The 17,571-nt window shown below is 42.1% G+C and overlaps 1 protein-coding gene across 1 annotated transcript in view; it reads left to right on the forward strand.

Moving 5' to 3' along the window:
• Positions 1-1,602: 1,602 nt before the first annotated feature.
• Positions 1,603-17,571, forward strand: part of LOC124776180 (sodium-dependent serotonin transporter) — a 470,801-nt gene continuing 454,832 nt past the window's right edge. Inside the window, exons 1-2 of the mRNA XM_047251016.1 lie at positions 1,603-1,635; positions 1,687-1,855. Coding sequence (XP_047106972.1) covers positions 1,603-1,635; positions 1,687-1,855 — 202 coding nt within the window. The remainder of the gene's footprint in view (positions 1,636-1,686; positions 1,856-17,571) is intronic.

A 17,571-nucleotide genomic window follows, 5' to 3' on the forward strand; every position in this document is an offset into this window, starting at 1 on the left:
AGTCTCCTCTCGCTATCACTGGCTCCCTCTTACTCTCTCTTTCTTCCTTCGTACTACTGCTGCTGCCTTTTCTCACTGTCACAATGTCCTTCTCGTTGCCATTGTCGTGTACTCTGTCTCTCATTGTCACTAGTTCTCACCCAATTCCACTTTTTCTTTATTCCTCTTCCACTGATGCTGTCTCCGTCACTCTTTTTTAGCACTGTTGTGTCACTGTCAGCTATGTTCCACTGAAACTGCGTCCCTCTCTTTCTCTCACACTGTCATACTGTCCTTCGCTCTTTGCATAACACAACCACTGTCTAGTCTCTTCCAGTATTTATCACTTTTCCTTTTCCTTGCCATTTCCATTGTCTTCTTCTCTCTCAGCATAAAGAAGCACAATATGTTTGCACACTAAAATTTTTGCGAAAATTTTGAAGGTGCTGGGGAAAGTAGAACGAGGCAGCTTGTAGCCTGCTTTTCAGTCAGAATATTTTAAATAAACAGCAACATATTCACATTTTTTGTGCTTCGATAGGAGCATTTTTCCGCTGGTTCCCTTGTTTTCCCTGCTGCAGCAGGGCATGTAACTCAAATGTATTGATCGGTAATGTTTAGACACTTTACTGTGTGAAATTGAAATAATGCAAAATTAATTTTACGCCTAAGATCGGATTTTTCGTGCAAAAAGTATTGCATGTGCTGTAGTGCGACAACATGGGATCTTTATGAAAGAAATTGTCAAAATTCAGAATGAGAATGGTTCAAATGGCTCTGAGCACTATGGGACTTAACATCTTAGGTCATCAGTCCCCTAGAACGTAGAACTACTTAAACGTAACTAACCTAAGGACACCACACACATCCATGCCCGAGGCAGGATTCGAAACTGCGACCGTAGCAGTCCCGCGGTTCCGGACTGTAGCGCCTAGAACCGCACGGCCACCGCGGCCGGCAACGAGAATGGTCCCAAGTTCGAGTCTCGGTCCGGCATACGGTTTTAATCTGCCAGGAAGTTTGAATTTTCAAAATTATTGCCATCTGCATCTTAAGAATACATCGTAAAAACTTCAGCCATTTGCTATGCATAGCCGACTTGGTATATTGGACTAATGGTGCCTCCATAAGTGTCATCAAGCCCACCGTACACCACATCAAATGCAAATAGAACCAACCGATTGGCTCCATTTGCCTAAATAGGAGGAATTGTAAGATATTCATACTTTGATCCTGTCTGTAAGATACTGACACTAAGAAGATACTTCTGTTGAGTGCACAAGTCGAAGGGCTACCCAAAAATCTTGATCCCATCCTTTTATCACCAAAAGAACATCACGTATGAGCACCGTAAAATCCCTTTATAATGCGCGACATTCTGGAGAGTATTAAGTAAGCATGCTATCACCGACATACGGATTACATAACTTCTCCTTCTTGAGCTGATAATTAATCAAACATTATGAGCCCCTTCCCCTCGTAGTTGTGAAAATTTCTGACAGCTTATCACCATTCAGCAGTCTGACTGTTCCCTCCACAGCCTGGAATGCCTGCGAGCGTCCGCGTCAGTAACTGCAGAGAGGTACTCGGCTGTTGCAGGAGCGAGGCGAGGCAGGCGCAGGCATGGCGGGCGAGCAGCCGCGCCAGGGGCAGCCGGCCGCCCCTCCGCCCCCGCAGCCGCCCCCGCAGGCGCAGCCGCAGCCGCAGGCAGACGCGGCCGCCGGCAAGTACGCCGCCGTCGTGGTGGCGCTGACGCCGGCCAGGCCCCGCGAGACCTGGGCCAAGAAGGTCGAGTTCCTGCTCGCAGTAATCGGCTTCGCCGTCGACCTCGGCAACGTCTGGCGCTTCCCCTACATCTGCTACCAAAACGGCGGCGGTGAGTCTCCCTCTACTATGCACTCTTTTGCTGACAGCGTCATGTTCTAGTGGCCAGGATGTATGCATACGTATATGACAATATTGTGGCTTCGATTCACAGTGACAGCCTCACATTATACTTACATGAAACCTAAGACGAGGTCCAGAGCACATCCCATTATACCAAGTCTAGTCTGCTACGATCTGCTCAAGTCCCTCCTCCCCCACTACATTGACCTCCACCCTCCAAAAATCCGAACGTCCCTTTCAACCGCATCTCAACCAGTGGTTCCTTGGCATCAACCTTTCCAAGACTAAAGCAATAATTTTAGGACGAAACATCCACAGCTTCTACGTCTTCTACCTCGCCATTGCCATTTCTGACTGACCAATTAAATAACAAAATGAAACACTTCACACTAACCGTCGATTGCAGTTATTAATCATATGGCAAAGAGTTCACAACAGATTGAAATTACTAAAAATACTAACCAGCAGAACATAGGAGAAAGAACTCTTTCACTTCTCATCTATAGGACCTAAATTCGACGTAAGCTCTCTTATATCAATGCCGCCTGGATTTCCTCTTCGACAAGTTGTAAATCCTCAGAAGCCATGCATACAATGTCGCCTTACATATCTAACCTTCCCGCTTCGAATCCCTTATGAACATGTTTATTTCACTTCACCTCTTCTGAAGTGGTCACCTTTGCTTTTGGTGCGTTTTTCCTAAACTTGACGATTCATCCATATCAATCATCGTACTCTATCACACTTGAAGCTTTCACCTATACTTTCTGCACAGGACATATCTTTAATGACCTCCTTAATCCGAGTACGAAATCCACCCATCCTTCTAGCTTTAACAGAATATCCCTGTTCCTTTCCATGTCCTCTTAGTCCTACTTTTCTCCCTCCCTTCCCAACAGCTAACTTAGGGTCAACTTTCTCATCTTTTCCATTCAGTTTCTCCCTTTTTCCCTCGTCAGTCTTCTGGCTGGTTTCATGCAGCCCATCACGACTTCATCTCATAGTAGCACTATCACCCATCTTCTTAATTATTAATTGTATGGATTCCTGTACATGTCTTGCTCTCTACAGATCCCTTTTAGTACCATGGAATATATTGCGTGATCTCTTGACATGTGTCGTATTATCCTTCTGTCTCTTCTAGTTAGTTTTCCATATGCTCCTTCCCTCATCCATTCTGTGCAGAACTTCTTCATTTCTGAGGATGTCAGTACACTTAATCTTCGACATTCTTTTGTAACACCACATTTTCTACGCTTCAGTTTTCTTCTTCTCTTTTTCCCACGATTCATGTTCAATGCTGTACTCCAGAGGAACATCTATACAAATTTCAGCCTCAAATTGAGACCTCCGTTTGATACTAGTAGATTTCTTGTTGCGATGAATTCCTTCTTTCCCTATGATGTTCTGCTTCTTATATCCACCATGTTTCATCTGCCCTGCAGTACTCTGCTTCGAAGGCAACAAAAATCATCCATTATGTCGTCCTCGATATTGATCTTAAGTTTATTGATAATATTGTTCCTACAATACATTAACACTTTCGTGTTTCTCAATTCATATTCTTCGCACCTCAGACTGTTCATTCCTGATAACTGGTCCTGTATTCTTCTCCACATAGTAATGCCATCGACGAACCTTATCGTTGATATTTTGTCTCCATATCCAAGCACATTATCTCTCTCTTCACCTTTCCTAAAGGCGAATTTTCTGCTTCTACTCTTCTGTAATATTATTCTTGACAGCAACATGGGACCATGAGCTGATTGTGCGATAGTTTTACTACTTATCTGACTGTGTTTATCTTAAGAATTATGTCTGTGGTGCTGTGTCGAAAGTTCGATGGCATTTATCCAGTCACATATATTCTACAAGTTAACTTGAATATTCACTTAGTTGCCACTTCCATCAATGACTTAAAAATTCTGCAGGAAGGATACGTATCTTTGCCGTCTTATTTTATTCCAAATCTTCCTCATATCTGTGAAACTCTGACTCTGTTAGTGTATGCAGCGTGTCTTCCAAATTTACATCCATTCCTTCTTCTATAATGTCAGAAAACAGTTCGTCTGTTCTTAAAGTTCCTCAAGACACCATTTCAATTAATCCGCTCTCTCCACTGCGTTTAACATTTGGATTTCTTTACACTTTTATTGTTGACAGCTTTACTTTTAATTCAACCAAAAGTTATTGTGACTTTTGTATTTGCTGAATCTGTCCCTCCGACGACCATTCCTTTTCGATTTCCCCACGTTTTTTCCTGTAACCGATTCCCTTAGATGAACTTTCTATTGACTTCATTCCTAAGCAACTTACGTTACTGAATTAAATTTTATCCAGAAATATTTTTGTGTCATCTTCTTTCGTCCATCCATTGAAATACTCCTGTTACAAAAGATTCCTTCATAGCTACCTGCATTGTACCTGTGTGTGTAGTAGAAGCTACAGACTCAGAGAGCATCAAAAGCACATTATTCTCTTGTGATTTACAAACAGTGTATTTGTTATTACTAGTTGAAGCTTACTGCAGAACTCGAAGTTTTTCTCATTTCTCTTTCCTACTACAAGCCTGTATTCACCAGTAACACTGTTATTGTTCCTTCTCCTACTATACCGTTCAAATCCACATGATTATGAGATTGTCGTGTACCTTTACACGATGAGTTTTACGTTCAATGCTCTCACATACTCTACCTCTTCATCTTCTGTTTGTGACGTCGGTGACTTTTGTTGTGGGCTTTGGTTTGCTGTCCAGTCTGATGAGAGTAATTCTACCGCTGAATTGTTCACAGTATCTCACTCTTTATCCATAGTTTACTATGAATAACGAATCATACTTCAGTTACATAGATTTCTGTTGCTATATCTGTATATATACCTCATTCGTGCAATCACAGAGACAGATTTGCACCTGGTGATCAAAATTGTTACTAATTTTTCCCACCTTAAATCAGTTTCACATTAACGCTGACATACAATAATCACAGCCCACACTGGACCTCTCTGAGTAGCTGCATTTTAAGTATAAAAACCAGATAGTAATGTAAATTTCGTCAACAATTCCGGATTGTTAACATTGTTATTATGAACATTGTTGGGCGTAGTGTTAGTTGCGTAGTTACTGTCACAATTTATAATGACACCCGCCTGACGAGTGAGAGATACACGGCGCAGTCAGTGGCTGACTACGCAAATAGAGTGACTGCCACAAATAGCCATGGTCTGGGGTCCTGCAACTACAGAAACATTGCTGAGAAATCGTCTGGGAAAAAAAATGGTCTGAAGTATTTTTTTCACCGTAGAAGTAATGTCTCTTGTTGTGGTGTTCAGTCCAAAGAATGGTTTTTTGTAGCACTCCATCCTACTCTAACCTCTGTAAGTCTCTTCATCTTCGAGTAACTTCTGCAACCAAATTCTTCTGAATCTGCTTGATGGAGTCCTCCTTTGGTCTTCCTCTACTATTTTTAGTCCTCCTGTACTAAACTGGTCATCTCTTGATGTCTCAGAATATGTCCTACTAACCAATCCCTTCTTCTAGTCAGATTGTGCTACAACTTTCTTCACTCCCCAATTCTACTCAGTACTTCCTCATTAGTTACGTGATCTACACATCTAATTTTCTGCATTCTTTTGTAGCATCACGTTTAAAAACTTCTATTTCCTTCTTCTATAAACTGTTTAAAGTCCTTGTTACATTTCCATACATAGCTACACTCCATACAAATACTTTCAGAAAAGACTTGTTAACACTTAAATCTATCTTCGCTGTTAACAAATTTCCCTTCTTCAGAAATGCTTTCCTTGCACTTGCCAGTCTACATTTTATATCCTCTCTACTTCGTGCGACGTAAGTTATTTTGCTGCCCAAATGCATAACTCATTTACTACTTTAAGTGCGTTGTTTCCTAAGATAATCGCCTCAGCATCACCTGATTTAATACGGCTATGTTCCACTGTTTTGCTTTTATTGATGTTCATCTTATATCCTCCTTTCAAGACACTGTCCATTTCGTTCAACTGCTCTTCCAAGTCCTTTGCTCTCACTGACAGAATTACAATGGCTTCGTCAAACCTCAGAATTTTCATTTCTTCTCCCTGAACTATAAATCCTACTCCAAGTTCTTTTTTTCTTGTTTCCACCACTGCTTGTTCAATGAACAGATTGACTGACACCTGGGACAGGCTACAACCCTATCTCACTCCGGTCCCAACCACTGCTTCCCTTTCATTCCCCTCGATTCTTATACATGCCGTCTGGTTTCTGCACAAGTTGTAAATAGCCTTTTGCTCCCAGTGTTTTACTACTGCTACCTTCAGGATGTCAAAGAGAGTATTCCAGTCAACATTGTCAAAAACTTTTCCTAAGTCCATAAATGCTTAACCTATCTTCTAAGACAAGTCCTAGGGTCATCGTTGACTCTCGTGTTCCTACATTTCTCAGGAATCCAAAATGATCTTCTCCAAGGTCGGTTTACATCAGTTTTTCAATTTCTCTCTAACGATTTCATGTTATTTTTTTGCAACAATGACTTATTAAACTGACTGATCGCGAATTTTCACATCTCTCAACAATTGCACTCTTTGGAATTGGAATTACTATATTCTTCTTGAAGTCTAAGGGTATCTCGCCTGTCTCATACGTCTTGCGTGCGAGATGGAATAGCTTTGATATGGCTTGCTGTCCCAAGGCGACCAGTAGTTCCGACGGAATATCATCTACTCCCGAATTAGATCTTACAGTGCTCTGCCAAATTCTTCACGTAGTATCATATCTCCTATCTCATCTTCATCTACGTCCTCTTCCGTTTTTATAATACTGCCGTCAACCACATCTCCCTTGTATAGACCCTCTATGTACTCCTTCCATCTTTCAGCTTTCTTTTCTTTGCTTAGGACTGTTTACCATCAGAGCTCTTGATATTCGCAGTCTTTACTTTTAATCTATAGTTCATAGCCAATAAATTGTGGTCAGAGTGCACATATGCACCTGGAAATGTTTACAATTTATAATTTGGTTCCTAAATCTCTGTCTTATCATTATATAAATAATATGAAATCTTTTAATCTTTTAATCTATAGTTCATAGCCAATAAATTGTGGTCAGAGTGCACATATGCACCTGGAAATGTTTACAATTTATAATCTGGTTCCTAAATCTCTGTCTTATCATTATATAAATAATATGAAATCTCCCAGTGTCTCCAGGTCGCTCCCACGTATATAACCTTCTTTCATGATTCTTAAACCTAGTGTTACCTATGATTAAATTATTCTCTGTGCAAAATTCTACCAGGCGGATTCCTCTCTCATTCCTTTCTCCCAGTTCTTCTTCACCCGCTATTTTTCCCTCTCTCTTTTTCTACTCTCGAATTCCAATCTCCCATCACTATTAAATTTTTGTGGCCCTTAACTATATGAATAATTTGTTTTATCTCATCATACATTTCTTCATCATCTGTGGGGCTAGCTGGCATATGAACTTGTACTACTGTGGTGGGTGTGGGCTTTGCGTCTGTCTTGCCTACAACAATGCATTTACTATGCTGTTCGTAGTAGCTTATCCGCATTCATATTTTCTTATTTATTATTAAACCTTCACCTTAATAGCCTCAACTTGATTTTACATTTATAGCCCTGTATTCACTTGACGAGAAGTCCTGTTCCTTCTGCCACAGAACTTCACTAATTCCAAGTATGTGTAAATTTAAGTTACCCATTTCCCTTTTTAAATTTTCTAACCTGCTTACTCGATTAAGGGATCTTATATTCCACGCTCCCATACGTAGTTTTGTTTCTTCTGATAACGACATCCTCGTGAGTAGCCCCCCCCCCCCCTTCCCTTTAACCATACAGTGGAACTGCAAGTCGACGGAAAGGTTACGGTTGTAGTTTCCCCTTGCTTTCAGCTGTTCGCAGTACCAGAACAGCAAGGCCGTTTTGATTAATGGCCAGATCAGTCAATCATCGAGACGGTTGCCCCTGCAACTACTGAAAAAGCTGCTGCCCCTCTTCAGGAACCACGCTTTCGTCTGGCCTCTCAACAGGTACCCCTCCGTCGTGGTTGCACCTGCGTCTGTATGTATCAATGAGGCACGGAAGCCTCCCCACCAACGGCAAGGTCCATGTTTCCTGGGGAAAAGTTATGTCGGTAATTCTAATATGACAATTATGTTTCCAGCTAAAATTTACACCATGAACACTACACTTTTTCACGAACTTTCAGGTGTTAGTCAGAATGCACTGTAGGTTTACAAGGAAGACAATGGAACTCAAACAATTTTGCGATATTTTTAGGCCGAGTTAAAATGATGTGCTGGGCCGAATTGTTACTGAGGTTCTTTTCCGTCTTAGCGAATTGCCAGACACCCCCCGATTCTTTAAAGACTCGAAATGCTATGTATAAAACAGTTTCAAATTTACGGATACCTTACAAATGAGTTAACCTATTAAATATTTGACATTGAGGGAGTAAGTGAGGAAAAGTTTACAAAAAAGTTTTCAATTATGAGTAAAGTTTGTTGGAAGTGACTAAGTGCTTTCATTATCAAATACTAACCGAATATAATATGGTTAATTTGCGCGCCGCGAGTAACGCTGCCTCGAAACATATGTGCAGTTTCTAACTGTAATACTTGATTTATTACGTCAAACCTGCAAACTGAAATTATTTCTTTTAAATAGTCGAGTATGATAGTGTGTGAAATTTTTATATTCTGTCAATAATTATATGAAATACTGAAAATCAAATTCTTGCTGCCCTGTAAGTCATTAGATAGGCAACCTGCAACTCAAATCCGGTGACGGGATGATCGTTTCAGTCGTTCAGTGATACAGATACGCCACGATTAATAATTTTGGTACAAATTACCATTGGGTGCCGGGCAACCCAAACGCTGTGGTGAATTCAATCTCTGTACTCTATCGCTTCTTGTAGTAGCCATAGACCATAGGAAGAGAGACTCTGTGGAGTCTGGGATACAAACAACAAGTTGACAGCCGCTTTGCGAGCCACGTGACTGGTTGCACAGAGCACTGTGTACTACGCTGCATTAAATATGAGGGTTGTTCAATAAGTAATGCAACACTTTTTTTTTCCGAAAGCAGGTTGGTTTTATTCAGGATTCGAATACATCATATTAATCTCCACTCGTTTGGCTTCAAAACTCTGTTTTTCAACATAATCTTCGTTCAATGCGACGGTCTTACGCCACGTTACTGGGAGGGCCCGTATGTCTTCATGGCACCACTCTACTGGTCGACGTCGGAGCCAACGTCTTGCTGCATCAATAAACTCCCCACCATCCACATACTGTCTCCTTCGGAATGCATCCTTCATGAACAAACAGGTGGAAGGCGGAAGGTGAAAGACCTGGGCTATAGCATGGATGAGGAAGAACAGTCCAATTGAGTTTTGTGCTTGTCTCTCGGATGCGCAGACTTGCGTGAGGCCTTGCGCTGCCATGGAGAAGAAATTCGTTTGCATTATTGTTGCGACGAACACGCTGAAGTCGTTTTTACAACTTCATGACGGTAGCACAATCCACTTCAGAGTTGATCGTTGCACTGTGAAGGAGGACATCAAACAGAATAATCCCTTACGAGCTCCAGGAGACCGTCATGACTTCAGCAGCTGAGGGTGCGGCTTTGAACTTTTTCTTCGGAGGAGCGCTGGTGTGGAGCCACTCCATGAGTTGCCTTTTTATTTATGGTTAGAAGTGATGAAGTTCGACAAAAAATTGTCACAAACGGCCTCGTAACGCCCCTGCAGATCCGCACAGATGGCCCTTCGTTGCTCTTCATGGTCTTCTGTTCGGCGGAGAGGAACACATCAGGCACACGCATCTGAGTACCCCATCCGGTAAACGAGTGTGTCAGCACTAGCTACAGAGACGGCACGCGGGAGATCGGGCATGTTTGAGCGACCTCGTCGCGACGATGGCAGACGACTCGCCCAAAGACTCACCGCGCTTTTGATTATGGCCAGGTCTCCATTTACATTCCACAAAAGGCTATGAATATATACGATGCTCTGGTTTCCCACCTAGAGATGGTTCAAAAGACTCTAACAAGGGGACGTCCCCATCGCACCCCCCTCATATTTAGTTATAAGTTGGCACAGTGGATAGGCCTTGAAAAACTGAACACAGATCAATCGAGAAAACAGGAAGAAGTTGTGTGGAACTATGAAAAAAATAATCAAAATATACAAACTGAGAAGTCCATGCATAAGACAAGAAACATCAAGGATAGTGATAGCTCAGCAGCGCCGTGGTCCCGTGGTTAGCGTGAGCAGTTGCGGAACGAGAGGTCCTTGGTTCAAGTGAAAATTTAATTTTTTTATTTTCAGACAATTATTATCTGTACGTCCGTCCGTCCGATGCGATCACTTTTTTGGGAGTGATTATCACATCCACAAGAAAATCTAAATCGGGCAAGGTAGGAGAATCTTTTTACGCATTCGCCAGGTGTACAAGTTAGGTGGCTCGACAACATATTACTGTCATGAGACGCACAATCCGTCACCGGCGTCGTATAGAATATATCAGACGTGCTTTCCTGTGGAGGAATCGGTTGACCTATGACCTTGCGATCAAATGTTTTCGGTTCCCATTGAAGAGGCACGTCCTTTCGTCTACTAATCGCACGGTTTTGCGGTGCGGTCGCAAAACACAGACACTAAACTTATTACAGTGAACAGAGACGTCAACGAACGAACGGACAGATCATAACTCTGCGAAAATAAAGAAAGTAAAATTTTCACTCGAGGTAAGACTTGAACCAAGGGCCTCGCGTTCTACAGCTGCCCACGCTAACCACGGGACCGCGGCGCTGCTGAGCGCACATTAACCTTGACGTTGCCTATCTTGCACAGGACTACGCAGTTTGTATATTTTGCTTATTTTTTTCGTACTTCCATACAACTTCTGCCTGTTTTCTCGATTGTTCTGTGTTCAGTTTTTCAAGGCCTATGCACTGTGCCAACTTATAACTAAATCTGAGGGGGGTGCGATGGGGAGGTTCCCTTGTAAGCACTATGGGACTTAACATCTGAGGTCATCAGTCCCCTAGACTTAGAACTACTTAAACCTAAGTAACCTAAGGACATCACATTTGAACCTGCGACAGTAGCAGCAGTGCGGTTCCGGACTGAAGCACCTAGAACCGCTCGACCACAGCAGCCGGCTCCACCAACTCAATGACAGCTCTCTACTTGGAATGCTGGAATGCACCTCCGTTAGACGCCATTTCGAAAGCTACGTATAGCGCCGCCCCCTCCCGGAACTTAATAAAGCTGCATTGGCTGAAGGCTGAATATTGCGCGATGCCGTACAACAAATTCTTCACTTTTTCAACCGAAAATAGCTGAGGAAAATAAGAAAGTGTGCATTACTTATTGAACGACCTATGTAAGATACAGCAATAAAAAAGGTTATTATAATTAACTGCAAGAACTGACACAGGTGCGACTATACAATAATAAAACCTAAATCGTTCCAGAAAACTTAGATCCTCAAACTAGTCATTTACGAGATTGCTGCGAACGTATGGTTACTGCTCACTACTGACAGTATTATGATATTTTTTAGTAATCAGCACAAAACTTGAAACAGAAATTTTTCGAGAAAATCACCATGTAAGGGACCTCAAATTTCACTCGTCAACCCTGTTTAGGAAATGTACATGTATGACATGACACTGGCATATTTTTCCGTTGATATAAGATGGCGTCTAACGCGCCATTGTGGCCTAAGATGGTTAGGTCGACCAGAGCCAACATCTTAGCCTTCAAGATGATTTGACCTCCGTCCTCTGCATTGTTCTGCAAGGGTGAATTCAAAAATGCTCCCGCAGATGAGGTTGAAGAACTGGAGCAGCAAACAGTACAGTCTTGTGAAGTCAAGAGATAACCGTGAGGTGTTCGAAAGTTTTCTTAACTCACTGCGGAGATAAGAGTAGTGTTTCATCCAAGCGCAGAGACGCCACGTGGAACATTATCTTCAACGGTGCGAGTGTATAGTAAATTGCATAATGTAGCGCGTTGAAGCGGTAATGCATTTCAATTCATTATAGAACAAGGGTGAAGTTTAAATGGAAATCGATGGGATCTTGAACGAACAGACTACATTATAATTATATTAGAATTGACTAAGACAATATTTCATACTGGAGTCAGTGGCTGCCCGTAACCATACATCTCCAATTAATTCCTACTCCAAATTCATCTTTTAATGAATGACATCGGGGATAGGCTGCAACCGTCCCTCAGTCCCTTCGCAACCACTGTTTCCCGTTCGTGTCTTTGGACTCTTGTAACTGCCACCTGGTTTCTGCACAAGTTGTAAATAGCCTTCTACAACCTGTATTTTACTGCTGCTACCTTCAGAATGTCAAGGAAACTATTCCAGTCGACATTGTCAAAAGCTTTCTTTAAGTATACAATGCTACAAACGTATATTTGCATTCCCTTGACATATGTTCTATGAGAAGTCCTAATGTCAGTATTATCTCGCGTATTCCTACATTTCTCTAAAATCCAAACTGATCTTCCCCGAGGTCGGCTTCTATGAGTTTTTCCATTCTTCAATAAAGAATTCGTGTTAGTATTTTGCAACCATGACTTACTAAATTGATAGTTCGGTAATTTTCACACCTGTCAGCAATTGTTTTCTTTGGAATTGGAATTACTATAGTCTTCTTGAAGTGTTGTGATATTTCGCCCACCTCATACATCTTGCACACAAGATGGAATAGTTTTGTCATGGCTGACTCTCCAAAGGCTATCAGTAGTTCCGACAGCGTATCGTTTACTTCCAGGGCCCTGTTTAGACTTGGGTCTTTCACTGCTCTGACAAATATTATCGCAGTATCATTTCTCCCATCTTATCTTCATCTACGGCCTCTCCCTTTTTTATAGTACTGGCTTCAAGTACATCTCCCTTGTATAGACCCTCTATGTACTCCTTCCACCTGTCAACATTCCCTTCTTTGCTTAGGACTGGTTTATCATCTGAGCTTTTGATATTCATAGAGCTGCTTCTCTTTTCCCCAAAGAGCTCTTTAATTTAGCTCTAGGCGGTATCTATCTTTCCTCTAATGAAATATGTTTCTAAACCCTTACATTTGTCCTCTAGCCGTTCCTGTTTAGCAATTTTGCACTTCCTGTGAATCTCATTTCTTTACCTTTCACTTGATTTATTTACTGCATTTTTAAATGTTCTCCCTTCATCAGTTAAATTCCCTATCTCTAATGTTAGCCAAGGATTTCTTCTAGGCCTCGTCTTCTTACCTATTTTATACTCTGCTGCCTTCACTATTTCATCTCTCAAAGCTACCCATTCTTCTTCTACTGTGTTCCTTTCCCATGTTCTAGTCAACCAATGTGTAATGCTCCCTCTGAAGCTCTCAGCAACCTCTGGTTCTTTCAATTTATGCAGGTGCCATCTCCTTAGTTTCCTGTCTTTTTGCAGTTTCTTTAATTTTAATCTGCAGTTCATAACCAATAAATTGAGGTCAGAGTGCATATCTGTACTTGGAATGTCTTAAAATTTAAAATATGGTTCCGAAATTTCTGTCTAACCGTTATATAATCAATCTGAAATCGTCCAGTGTCTCCAGCTGCACGTATACAGTCTTATTTTATGATTCTTAAACCAAGTGTTAGCGATGATGAAACAATGCTCTGTGCAAAATTCTACCAGGCGACTTCCTCTTTAATTCCTGTTCAAAAATGTTTAAATGGGTCTGAAATCTTATGGGAATTAACTGCTAAGGTCATCAGTCCCTAAGCTTACACGCTACTTAACCTAAATTATCCTAGGGACGAACACACACACCCATGCCCGAGGGAGGACTCGAACCTCCACCGGGACCAGCCGCACAGTCCATGACTGCAGCGCCTTAGACTGCTCGGCTCTTTCCGCGCGGCTTTAATTCCTGTCCCCCAGTCCATGTTCACCTACACTTTTCCTTCTCTTCCTTTGCCTGCTATCGAATTCCAGTCCCACATCACTATTAAATTTTCGACTCCCTTACCTATCTCAACAATTTGTTATATTTCATCATATATTTCTTCATTCATCGATTGCGGGGGTAATTGGAGTGTAAACTTGCACTACTGTGGTAGGCGTGGACTTTGTGTCTACCTTGGCTACGATAATGCGTCCACTATACTGTTCTTAGTAGCCTGTTCGCATTCCTATGTACTTACTCATTATTAAACCTGATCCTGCATTGTCCCTGCTTGACTTTGTATTTATAATCTTGTATTCACCTGACGAGAAGTCCTGTTCCTCCAGCCACCGAACTTCACTAATTTCTATTACACTACTGGTTATTAAAATTGCTACACCAAGAAGAAATGCAGATGATAAACGGGTATTCATTGGACAAATACATTATACTAGAACTGACATGTGATTACATTTTCACGCAATTTGGGTGCATAGATCCTGAGAAATCAGTGCCCAGAACAACAACCTACTGTCGTAATAACGGCCTTGATACGCCTGGGCATCGAGTCAAACAAAGCTTGGATGGCTTGTACAGGTACAGCTGCCCATGCAGCTTCAACACGATACCACAGTTCATCAAGAGTAGTGACTGGCGTATTGTGACGTGCCAGTTGCTCGGTCACCATTGACCAGACGTTTTCAGTTGGTGAGAGATTTGGAGAACGTACTGGCCAGGGCAGTAGTCGAACATTTTCTGTATCCAGAAAGACCCGTACAGGACCTGCTACATGTGGTCGTGCATTATCCTGCTGAAATGTAGGGTTTCACAGGGACCGAATGAAGGGTAGAACCACGGGTCGTAACACATCTGAAATGTAACGTCCACTGTTCAAAGTGCCGTCAATGCGAACAAGAGGTGAGCGAGACGTGTAACCAATGGCACCCCATACCATCACGCCGGGTGATACGCCAGTATGGCGATAACGAATACACGCTTCCAATGTGAGTTCACCGCGATGTCGCCAAAGACGTATGCGACCATCATGATGCTGTAAACAGAACCTGGATTCATCCGAAAAAATGACGTTTTGCCATTCGTGCACCCAGGTTCGTCGTTGAGTACACCATCGCAGGCGCTCATGTCTGTGATGCAGCGTCAAGGGTAACCGCAACCATGGTCTCCGAGCTGATAGTCCATGCTGCTGCAAACGTCATCGAACTGTTCGTGCAGATGGTTGTTGTCTTGCAAACGTTCCCATCTGTTGACTCAGGGATCGAGACGTGGCTGCACGATCCATTACAGCCATGTGGATAAGATGCCTGTCATCTCGACTGCTAGTGATACGTGTCCACTGGGATCCAGCATGGGGTTCCGTATTACCCTCCTGAACACACCGATTCCCTATTCTGCTAATAGTCATTGGATCTCGACCAACACGAGCAGCAATGTCGCGATACGATAAACCGAAATCGCGATATGCTACAATCCGACCTTTATCAAAGTCGGAAACGTGATGGAACGCATTTATCCTCCTTACATGAGGCATCACAACAACGTTTCACCAGGCAACGCCGGTCAACTGCTGCTTGTGTATGAGAAATCGGTTGGGAACTTTCCTCATGTCAGCACGTTGTAGGTGTCGCCACCGGCGCCAATCTTGTGTGAATGGTCTGAGAAGCTAATAATTTGCATATCACAGCATCTTCTTCCTGTCGGTTAAATTTCGCATCTGTAGCACGTCATCTTCGTGGTGTAGCAATTTTAATGGCCAGTAGTGTATATGAAACTTAAACCTATGCATTTCCCTTTTTAAATTCTCTAATCTACCTGTCTGATTAAGGGAATTACCATTTCACTCTCCAATCCCTAGAACGGCGGCTTTGTTTCTCTTGATGACGATACCCTTCTGAGTAGTTCCCACTCGCGGATGCGAATGGGGGACTGTTTTATCTCCGGAATATTTTACGAAAGGAGACGGCATCAATTAACCATACAGTAGAGCAGCATTCCCTCAGGAAAAATTGCGGCTGTAATTCCTTCTTGCTTTCAGCCGTTCGCAGTAACAGAACAGCTAGGCCGCTTTGGTTGATGTTACAAGGCCAGATCAGTCAATCATCCAGACTGTTGACCCTGCAACTATTGAAACGGCTACTACTCTTCTTCAGGAACAACACGTTTGTCTGGCTTCTCAAAAGTTATCCCTCCGTTGAAGTTGTACCTCCAATAAGGTTCTGTATCGCTGAGTTTTGTTATGCGCTTTAGTATCGACCCAGTTTACGTTCTGATTCACAATAAGACGACCAGAGAATCCTCACTCAGAGGTGCTATGATATTGCGGTCTACTAATACATCCCAGACAGGCTAAGTGAGGAGATTTTGCGGGCAGTTTGATCAGGAAGGTCATTGAACTGGTTCCAAATATGATGCTTGTGTACAAAACCTTTGAGCGAGCATTTCGCTGTTGTAGTTGTTCTGTTGATGTCGTTATTTCGGTTGGTACTGAGCCTCAAAAATACGTAAGTGTATACACTTTGTTCCATGAAATTAATAACTGTTTTACTCGGTTTGCTAAATGAAACTGCAATTACAGAAAATAATTCCACAGCCACAATTTCGATGTGAAAAATTCTCTCTATTTACTCTGAGAATAAATTCTCCATAAATAATAATGTTTCATGTATCAATTGATAATTCGTCTTGTTTTTCGCTGGAGCTTAAATAATGGACAGCTGACGGAAAAAGTGTGTGCAGCATTAATTAACAATTTTCTCCTCTGGTCACCACGGTCACAGCTTTGACAAAGTCCTGATTGAGTTCTTTTGCAGTGCGGTTTTACGACTCACTCATTTCATTCCCTTCATCAGTTGTTTGTGAGGAGAGAGCACTGTGTACGGACACTGAACGACCGCAGTTAATTTATCACTGGGATTTGTGCTGAAAAGAAACGAATTGTAAAAGAGCACACGAGCTCTCTCTATCTCTCTTCTCTCTCTCTCTCTCTCTCTCTCTCTCTCTCTCTCTCTCTCTTCCTCCCTCTCTCTTTTTCTCCTTCTCTCTTTCTCTCTGTCTTCATATTTTTACCTGGCGCAATATAGTCCTACAGACATGAAATATAGTGCCAATACTCCAGTTTCATTTGAGGCATTTGGAGGAACCTTTAGGAAGGAAAACTTTTGTCACCAAAGAGACGCTTTTGTTGGAAAATATTGAAATGAACGATACTTTTAAAAATCTCAAAATATAGATGTTGAGTACAGTTGAAGTTAAAAGAGGACCTCAGGGACATCATAGAAGAAGAAAACAGGTGTATTCGAAAGGTGATGCTAATAATGGAAATTAAAAACCGATGTAAAGTCTTCATCAGGCTCGTCTGTTGCAATATTGCAACTGCTGCCATCTCTCTCATCCAGATTGCCAGTGGTGTCCATAGCCCTAATAGCCCTAGCTGTAGTGATCGATATACCATGGCTTGTTGAATTTCTATTGTCCGATTCCATCAAGGTTGCCCTCTTTTCTTTTCCTTCCTGGCAGTGTCTAGTCTATCATTCTATTCGACGATTTGCCTAATGGGTTTCCCTTAATGCGCTCAAACCACGTAGTCAACCTTTTTTATAATACCAGTTTCGATTCCCTCCCTCCTCCTCAACGCCCCCCCCTCTCTCTATCCCTTAGTTCTTCATTTCTTATCCGATCCCACGATGTTTTTTTTTTTTTTTTGTCGTCCTTGTTTCTTCATTCTCTTTTTCTGCCCCA

This window comes from Schistocerca piceifrons, chromosome 1, assembly GCF_021461385.2.
Source record: "Schistocerca piceifrons isolate TAMUIC-IGC-003096 chromosome 1, iqSchPice1.1, whole genome shotgun sequence".
Classification (NCBI taxonomy): Eukaryota; Metazoa; Arthropoda; class Insecta; order Orthoptera; family Acrididae; genus Schistocerca; species Schistocerca piceifrons.